Source organism: Dendrobium catenatum, unplaced genomic scaffold (genome assembly GCF_001605985.2).
Source record: "Dendrobium catenatum unplaced genomic scaffold, ASM160598v2 fragScaff_scaffold_106, whole genome shotgun sequence".
Lineage (NCBI taxonomy): Eukaryota > Viridiplantae > Streptophyta > Magnoliopsida > Asparagales > Orchidaceae > Dendrobium > Dendrobium catenatum.
In genome coordinates this window covers 195,924-206,111 of record NW_021318568.1, presented here as the reverse complement: position 1 = coordinate 206,111, position 10,188 = coordinate 195,924, and the positions used below count along the sequence as shown (strand labels likewise).

The 10,188-nt window shown below is 35.0% G+C and overlaps 1 protein-coding gene across 1 annotated transcript; it reads left to right on the top strand.

The window, feature by feature from the left end:
* The first annotated feature begins 1,165 nt into the window (after positions 1 to 1,165).
* LOC110106813 (CDPK-related kinase 1-like) lies at positions 1,166 to 9,048 on the top strand. Its single transcript, XM_020836839.2, has 11 exons — positions 1,166 to 2,317; positions 4,538 to 4,668; positions 5,484 to 5,525; positions 5,660 to 5,768; positions 5,850 to 5,928; positions 6,028 to 6,324; positions 6,406 to 6,518; positions 6,777 to 6,884; positions 6,977 to 7,039; positions 8,415 to 8,582; positions 8,716 to 9,048. The coding sequence occupies exons 1-11, from the start codon at positions 1,817 to 1,819 to the stop codon at positions 8,857 to 8,859; spliced, it is 1,755 nt and encodes a 584-aa protein (XP_020692498.1). The 5' UTR covers positions 1,166 to 1,816; the 3' UTR covers positions 8,860 to 9,048.
* The last annotated feature ends 1,140 nt before the right edge of the window (positions 9,049 to 10,188 follow it).

The following is a 10,188-nucleotide window of genomic DNA, read 5'->3' as shown; positions in this document are numbered from 1 at the left end:
GCGGGTCGAAACGGGTCGTTAGCGGGTTACCGGGTTAACCCGGACCCGACCCGAAATTTGATCCGGGTCACTTTTATGAACCCGAACCCGACCCGTTTTTCGAACGTGTCGTGTCCAACCCGAAAATTCCGGGTCGTGTTCGAGTCGGGTTTTCGGGTCGTGTCAATTATTGACACCCCTAGAGTAGAGGCAAGACTATATAAAAAGAATTAAATTAAAAGATAAATATATGAATAAAATCATATGGTCTAATGAAATTTTACTAAAAGAAGGAAATATGATAAGTATATCTCTTTAATTACATCAGGAATAAATAAAAGCTTTTCAAATATAAGAGAAGCTCATATGCCACTGTTGATTGGTCTAATCTGATCTAATTGATCTATAAAATTGACATCTTTTAACTATTTGGGCTTACTTGAGCTTAGTATGAGCAATTTGGGTTGCAATGGCATTTTATTGAAAAAAATAAATTGTATCCGTAAGGTAATGATAAAAGATTTTTTTTTTCGTAGTTCTATTATTTAAGAACTTGGTGATCTCATGCATTAGCATGGTGTAGGTGAGCTGAATTAGGGGAGTCAATTTTTGACATGACCCGAAACCCGACTAAAAAGATCGGGCGGGGTTCGGGATGACCCGGAATCCCAAAAATAACCCGGAAATGGTCTGCCCGTGTCGAGTGCCCGGCATGTCGCATTACTTGGCGTGCGTCGTCCGACAGATCTCGTTGCTAGTAGCTTCGACCTTCGTGTCACTTCGCACCCTGGCGTTGCTTCACGTGCTGCCACTGCCTTCGACGGGTCGGGTCCATGTTGAAATAGCCGACCAGTTTGCAAAAACGGGTCGGGTTCGGGTTGACCCGTTTAGAGTCGAGTCAACTCTAGTTCGACCCGAACCCGACCCGTCGACCCAAATTGACACCCCTAAACCGAATCGGCTTGAACTTGACTCATTAACAAGCTCACGAGTTAAACTTATTGAGTCATGAATTGGAGCTCGACTAGACTGGCCTGTTTTACATTTGTGCTAAAGCCAGCTTGACAGCTTTACATCTTCCGGCTTGAAAATTTAATGTGAAGTGGAGGGAATAAGCATTAGACTAACAACTCTATTTTAATACTATTTAAGCTGAAGTGATAGATCGGGTTAGCTTACCGTACCGGACTTCTCTTCTACTCTATGGACTATGGCCCCCAAATCATAGCGAAAAATGGATTTTTTTCCTCCCTAATGATAGAACAAATGCTTAAACAATCATTAATAAGGAGCTAAGAACCGAAGCAAAGGCGGCACTTTTATTTTCGGCCTCGCAGCTCTCATCAGTCTGATTCTGATCTCTCGCTTCAGCATCTTCAACTCTCTTGCATTTCCAAGGCACTTCTCAATCTAGGTTTTCGTTCAATCCTTTGTATTCCCCTCCTTTTCTTCTTCTTCCTCGCTCTTTGGTGGGAAGTTTTTTTTTTTTTTTCCTTCTTGATCTACAAATTTGTTCCTTTCCACTGGCTCATCAAAATTCCAGTTTGATATATTCCTCTTTGTTGTTTGCTAGATGCAGTTATTGGTTACGTTTCTAATTTATTACTTCTGTCGCAGTTGAATATTGGAAAGTTGACGTGTTACTGAAATTACTTTTTTTTTTCTACTTTTTCCTGGTGGTGGGTTTCTGATTCTTGTTCACCAACTACTGATGTTTTAATCTTCGATCCATGTATGGATGAAACCTCGATTTCTCTTTGCTTCCCACTGAATTCTGGAGCAACGGCCTGCTTTCTACTAGATCAGATCTCTCTAACCTAGCCGGATTCTGTTTTCCATGGGTCTCTGCCATGGCAAACCTATCCAGGAATCAGAAAGTCAAGCCGAGGACCTTCCGGCTCCTAAAACCCCCCCAATCTCAACTAATGAAGAAATTCCTCCCATTCCTCTATCTCCGAAGCCGCTCAAGATACCATTTTACAGCCTTAGTCCCCTAAGGGGCTCCTACAAGAACTCGCCGGCTAATTCGAGCGTGAGCTCGACGCCTTTGCGGTTCTTCAAGCGACCGTTTCCTCCTCCGTCACCGGCAAGGCACATTAAGGCACTACTCGCTCGTCGGCATGGGTCACTGAAGCCAAATGCAGCCTCGATTCCGGAGGGGGATGAGGTTGAATTGGTCCTCGATAAGAATTTTGGATTCTCGAAGCAGTTCTTCTTGAAGTATGAACTTGGAGAAGAGGTGGGAAGGGGGCATTTTGGGTATACTAGTTCGGCCAAGGTGAAGAAAGGCGAGATGAAGGGTGCGGAGGTGGCTGTTAAGGTTATTCCAAAGGCAAAGGTGTGTGTTTTGTTTTTGTTCCTGATCTCCCATCTTATTTTCACTTGCAGATCAGACCTTTTGTATTTTATATTTTTTAAAACATTTGTTTGATTGTTGATCTATTTTCTTCTATAATAGTCTCGCTTTCTTTTGAATTGAGATGTGGAATGCATAAGCTGAGCTTGATGATTTATCCATTCTAAATTGTTTTTTGGAGGAATTGTACATATCAAAGCAGCAAATTTGTGATCTTCGGTTGCTTAATTTTTATGATTACATCACCAGTAGATTTTTTTATCTGTTATTAGGATAATCTTTTCCTCATGACCGATTCTCTTACCTTCTTGTGACAACATAAAAGTTTCTATAACTTGATATTATATTCTTGAAGAACATGCTTGCCATTGAGAAGTTAATGATTGATGCAAAACAAGTTAGTTCATTGAAGTTTCCTGTCTGTGATTTCTAGCTGTTACAGTGGAGGTTGGGTTTCAGTCCAGTGCTCTCTTTTGTTTTTCATATGGTATTCAGTTGTATCTGCTTTGTCTCTATTTTGTGAATCATGCAACGATGAACAGAGTTTTGGAGGATTTTCTTACTCATTATTGCATAGGTGTAGCTCTTTTTATTCTGATAATAATTTTTTAATCTAGGTGGAATGGAGGAATACTTCAATATTAGCCTGTAAACCAGTTCTTCTCCTTTAACAGGGAAAGATTGGCTGCCATTTTTTTCTTGGCTGCAATAGTAAGGATTATGTTATTTTATTGTTTTTACATCTTCTCTGAACATTATAATGAGTACACTACCACAAAGCTATGTATCATAATTCAGGAAGGCATCATGAATTTTTTATTTATATTGGTATCACTAGTAAAGGAGCTTTACATTTAAGGGCTTTCAATTGGATAGGGCAACTCTTCTCTTTGGCTATCTTCTTTGCACTGTCAGTATTTATAAATCTTAAGATGGAGAATTAGGATCTGCCTATAATTATGAAGCACCGACACTTCTCCTCAAAGAGGCGTGCAGTGTCCGACACCGTATCGGACACGACACGCGTTCGACACTCTTCCGACACATGTCAGACACACCGAAAACGTGTCCAATTAAAAAAATATTTAATACAAATTGGACACGCGTATCCGACACCTTAAATATTTTATGAATTTTTTAAAATAGAATTTCATGTATTTAAAATTTTTACTTATTCAAAATATAAAAATTAAACTTCTTATTTCTTTATCCACAACACCAAATCAATCACCCTCTTAATATCAACGATAAACATCATCTTAATATTTATTGCATAACATCAATTCCGAACTCTTGACATCTCCTCTCTCGATGACTGATAAACTGCATGGATGCCCTACTCTGTATATCCTAATATTAATCATTTTAAGCAGAAATTCTAGTTAAATGACTTATTATTTCTAAATTATTTTTAAAATAATACTTATTCAATTTTTATACACTAATTTTAAAATATAAAAATTATAATACCGTGTCCAACCCGTGTCCGTGTCCTATATTTTTAATAATTGACGTATAAAAATTATAATACCGTGTCCAACATGTATTCATGTCCTATATTTTCAATAATTGACGTGTCCGTGTCGTGTCATGTCCATGTTTGTGCATCATAGGGTTTATGTGTGTTCGAGTCGGCTACACATCACTTTTGCCAACTTCACATATGCCTTTATATAAAAAGTGAACGGATTTACATACATACTATAGAATTTTGATGTATTTATATATCCAACACATAAATCTTTATATTTATTTATGTAACATCTAAATTTTCATATCACATAAAAAATATCACTAATATTCATTTTTCTAAAGACAAAATGCACTTTTTATGCATATATTTTGATGTGATTGAGAAACTAAAATATTATATAAGCAAGTGTAAAAGTTTTGATGTTAGATATACAAATACATAAGAATTTTATAGTGTCAATAGTGCACTATTTTTGACACATGATTCATTTATGTTTTGTTTATTTCTTTGTGTTAAAGATAATGTTAATATTTTCATTTTGTGATAAATAGTCATTACTTCTATGAACTTCCATATTTTTAATGGGCACACAAAATTCTGATGGGCATTTTTCTTTGTTGGATTTTTTTTTTTCATTTTTCTTTTTTAGTCCGTTTTTTTCAATGGAAGGTATTGGTGAAATTTATTTCATTCAGGATATCATTTTTTCCCTTATTATTCACTGGCAGATGACAACGGCTATTTCTATTGAAGATGTGAGAAGAGAAGTTAGAATCTTGAGCTCTTTGACCAGTCACAAGAATCTAGTACAATTCTATGATGCCCATGAGGATGACGATAATGTTTACATAGTGATGGAGTATGTTGCAACTCCTTCCCTATTTATTTATATGTCACACACACACACACACAAATATATACATATATATATTCAAGCAATACTTACTAAGGCCTTCTAGTGAATCCATATTTTAAGAACATTTTTAAATGTATGCCATGCTTTTTGCTTTTGTTACTTGCATCAAAGAGTTAGTTTCACTAACGGCATCAATTTTTTGTAGTATCTTGCATAACAAATCACTGGAACTTCTAGCTTTTTAAATCTTTTGTCTGATATTCATTTATTGTGCATCCATTTTGTGGAATGAGAAATGAACTTAAGATAACGGTAACTTAGTAAAATCCTCACTTCCTACTTTAATATAACGACTTACTGATTTTATAGCTATGAAGCATGATTAATTCTGATGCTTTTTTCTGATAGTTTATAAGATAGCATGCATTTCTTGCTTGCGACATTGGATGGAGCATTTGCTTGACTTAGTTTCTGATTTCTTGATCTTATTTAAGAAGATTGCATAACTTGAATTTGGCCCCTAGGTTCTCTTGACTTTTTAATCTTATAGTAACACTTGGTAACTTAGTAAAATCCTTACTTCCTACTTTAATATAACGACTTACTGATTTTATAGCTATGAAGCATGATTAATTCTGATGCTTTTTTCAGATAGTTTATAAGATAGCACGCATTTCTTGCTTGCGACATTGGATGGAGCATTTGCTTGACTTAGTTTCTTATTTCTTGATCGTATTTAAGAAGATTGCATAACTTGAATTTGGCCCTAGGTTCTCTTGACTTTTTAATCTTATAGTAACACTTTTGTTATGCCTCAGGTTGTGCAAAGGTGGTGAATTGTTAGACAAAATACTTTCGAGGTATGCTTTAACATGGAAAAATCTACTTTTTCAACTCAAATTTGATACTAATCATCGCCACTTTGTTGTTCTATGGTTCCCATATTAATGTGAGTTAGAGTTAAAGAATGACCTTTGGCTTTCTAATTATATAGAGGCGGCAAATACTCGGAACAAGATGCGAAGGTTGTCTTGATCCAGATTTTAAGTGTTGCTGCTTTTTGTCATCTCCAAGGTGTCGTCCATCGAGATCTCAAGCCCGAGGTACTGGCACCCACCGATTTTCCATCCAATCACCAAAATATATAATCTTTAATCTAATTGTTACCCCTTTTTCATGTTTAGAATTTTCTTTTTGCTTCCAAGGATGAGAATGCAACCTTGAAGGTCATAGATTTTGGTTTGTCAGACTTTGTTAAGCCAGGTTAGAACAGTGTAAAAGAAATTTTATTTTGCACTTATCTTGCAGACTAATTTGTCTTCTGATGGAATCTAACTTAGTGGAATCATTGACAACACTCAGATGAAAGGCTGAATGATATTGTGGGAAGTGCGTATTATGTTGCCCCTGAGGTTCTTCATAGATCTTATGGTACAGAGGCTGATATGTGGAGTATTGGTGTTATTGCATATATTCTTCTATGTGGAAGCCGTCCATTCTGGTCTCGGACTGAATCTGGCATATTTCGAGCTGTATTGAAGTCAGAGCCTAGTTTTGATGAAGCTCCTTGGCCTTCTTTGTCTGATGATGCTAAGGATTTTGTGAAGAGATTGTTGAATAAGAATTATTGCAGGCGAATGACCGCTGTACAGGCTCTTAGTAAGTTCCTGATTTTTTCATCAAATGTTTAAAATATTGCTCTTGAACATTTCATTAACAAAAGTCAAATTATGGAATCAGGTCATCCATGGATTCGAGAATTTGAAGAAGTCAAAATTACCTTGGATATTTTTGTTTACAAGCTTGTGAAAGCTTATGTAGGTTCATCTTCACTAAGGAAATCTGCATTGAGGGTAAATTTATTGTCTTGTTCATTTTTGTGTTTTAATTAGTAAAGAAGTCATGTCCCTCTTCATAAAGAAAATTTAGAGCAACCAAAAATATGATAAGAACTCTAAACTTTTTTTCTTTACAATAGCTTCTAAAACTTCTTCAATGGAACTTAAATCACTAGATTATTCCTTTATTTTCTTGATTTCATGCAAAATATGATCATTAAAACCGTTAAAAGCTTGCAAACATCTATGGTTTATATTCTTCAAATTTGGCAGGCTTTAGCCAAGACCTTGACGGTATCCCAACTCTCGTATCTGCGAGAACAGTTTGCTTTACTAGGACCTAACAAAAACGGCTATATCTCATTGCAAAACTTTGAGACCGTTAGTTACTTCTTCTTTCTTTTACCTCTTTTTCTTTCAAGTATCTTATTTTACACTTCATGTTGAATTCCTAATTGGAACTTGATTCACAGGCCTTATTGAAGAACTCAACTGAAGCTATGAAGGATTCAAGAGTTCTTGACTTTGTAAAAATGGTATTCCCCTTGACATTTTGCATCAAAATATTATAAGAGATTTACATGTATAACACATAAATCTTTATATTTAATTATATAGTATTTCATGTGAAGAATGTGAAGAATTGATTGAGTATTTCATTCTAAGATTTGTGTAATATTTGTACAATCTTTTGATAGCTTATAATAGGAAATATAGAAAATCAAAAAAGAATAATTATAATAGTCCACGAATTGATGAATAGATATCATAATAATTACAGAATACTTATAATAGTTAACAAATGGATTAGGTGGCAGTACCGAAGTACTAATTCCATGGATTACTTTAGTGGTATGAAGCGACTAAATGAAGGTGTGGGACGCCCTGAGAGAGTGAAGACGTACCCATTCTAAGACCTCTTCTTGGTAAGGCTCATTGGTAAGCAGTGACTATAAGCTAAAAGTGTCCACTTGGTTTAGTTAAATCTAAGTCTATGTTGCACCGATACACCTATTTATGAAGGCATGTTGTATCAGATACATGTCGGATACGGATATACATCTGATACAACACCGATACTTGTCAAATATGACAAAGCCGTATCCAATTAAAATAATATTTAATTTTAAAAGGACACGTGTATCAGATACATGTCTCGTTAAAAAACGAAAAAATTTCAAAAAATGAGGCGTATTTCGTATTTACTTCCGCAATTGCGAGTGAGGGTTCTCTCATTTCCGAACCCGCGAGACGAGCTGTTTGGTCTTCTTCGTTTCTACGACCGCGAGTGTGCATTTTGCTTTTATTTTTTTTTTTTGTCATTTCAAATATTCTGTTTTGATTGCTTTCTTAATTTTTATGTGATTTATAAATTATAATGTTGTGTTCGCACCATACCCGTATTTTATATTTTTAAGAATTGACGTGTTCCGTATCCGTATCGTGTCGTATCCATGTCGCCGTATCCGTATCGGTGTAGTATAGATCTAAGTCAATATCAAGATGCTATAAGATAGATAAGATAGATTGCATCTAATACATGGTTCAGTTGTGGCTAGAACAAGACTGAGGCATTCGGCTTGAACACTTTCCTTAAAAATTTCTAGTGTGAAAAAAAGATTCGCAGGGTGAGCTTGAATTAATGGAGCGGCATTAGAGTCAGAATTGGTGAAATTATTTTTTCCGCGCTTTATTCTCTAAATCACTTCAAAAACATCCTGATTATAGAATATGAAAAAAGTAGATTATCACGAGTAGTTTTTTCTGATGTGATCTAAAGTTTAAGCTTTTATAAAATAAATATGAAGATAAGATGTTAGATATAGAAATATATACGAATTAAGTGATTTATGCCCAAATTTGATTTCTTAAATTCTTGGTTTCCTTATCTGTTTATCTTCCTGGATGCAGTTGAGCTCTCTTCAGTACAGGAAGTTAGACTTTGAGGAATTTGCTGCTGCCACATTAAGTGTTCATCAGCTAGAAGCATTAGATACCTGGGAGCAGCAAGCTCTAAGAGGATTTGAGCTATTTGAAAAGGATGGAAATAAGCCTATCATGATAGAGGAACTTGCATCAGTATTCTTCCTTACTATAATCTTCCTATTATCATCCTTCAGTTCATATAGAGTATTTTTTTATTCTGTCTATAACTATCAGAACTAGAAAAATGCTTATAACCTTTAGTGATTTCCTTCATTCCTGTTACCAGGAGCTTGGCCTTGCTCCATCAGTTCCTGTTCATGTTGTTCTCCAAGATTGGATCCGGCATTCTGATGGAAAGCTTAGCTTCTTGGGATTTGTTAAGCTTCTACACGGGGCGTCGACGCGTTCGATAGCAAAGATTAGTGATTGAAATAGCTAGAAAGTATTCACTCTTTAGTTGTTGAGGAGCAAGAAATAGCAGAGATATGTAGTGTTAAACATTCATATCTTAACTTTTTTGTTCTGCTCTTCAGACTTCACAGAAATGTACAGTTGAGAGGGTAAGTGAAATTGATGCCTTTGAATTTGCGTTTATAAGCCATGCAACTTCTATTTTTTTGTTTTTTAAATTTTTTAGTTTTCTTTTTACACTTTTATTTTATGTTTTAAAGTAAATCAAGTTATTTTTAAAAACATTTAAAAATAATTTTTTTTAGGTTTTTTAAAATTTTAAAAATAATTGTCAATGTCAGCCTCCCCCCTCGCCTACTATCTCCATCAGTCACCACCTCGTTAGTTGCCTCTACTACGAAAAATTATTATGTCCGGATTTCAGGCCCCAATGAAAATGCGCTATGTCGGGTACCAGGCATATACCGAGCAGTACTCAGTACTCGATACAGCTTAGTACCTGAGCGTAAGCCGGACTGTTCTCCCGTCCTGTGTCCGCACAAAATAATCTCTCCTCTACTACACCATAGTACCGTAGACTTAACATATAAGCAAAATTGATATCAAATTGTATGCTGATTGAAAAACTATAATCACATAACTTCGAAATTAGGTTTTGTTTGGGATAATTTTCTTATTGTTTTTTAAAGCGGGTTTTTAGTACAACAATTTTTTTTAGTTTAAAAAAATTTAATATTAAAAAGTTGTTTTAAAAAAATAGTAAAAAAAAGTTGTTACAAATGAAGCTTAGGCCTTTTCGAAGGATAGTGAAATTCCCAACAATTAAGGAAATTAGGTGGCCATTATGGAGCAATTATTAAGCTAAATATGCAAGTATCAAATCCCCTACTACTTGCATAAGGTAATGAAGGTTAAATATGAGTTAGAGCATCTCAAGCAACTATGCCACAATATTTGAAGAAATTATTAAATGTGGAGTTTATGCACCTAATAAATCAAAGGTGGATATAAATTTTTAGATTAATGTTCTGCATATAATAAATTCGTACTTTAATAATTTCTAGAGCATTTGTGGAATGGCTTCAGAGGAATTTTTACTGTCTTCCAATAATAAAGTTTTGTTTATGAATCCTTAGATCTTTTATTTTCAAGAATCTCATGCACTATTTGTAATCCATGTCTCCCTCTTGTTGTGCTGAGGATGAAAGGAAAAAACAAAGTTCAAGGGTATTCTGATAATAATTAGTCAGAATAGGCATCATAGTTTTTAGTGGTAGAAACTATGTTTATAAAAGAATAGAGGTGTGACCAAACCATCTAAGATGACTCTTTCTAATCTTATTTTTCA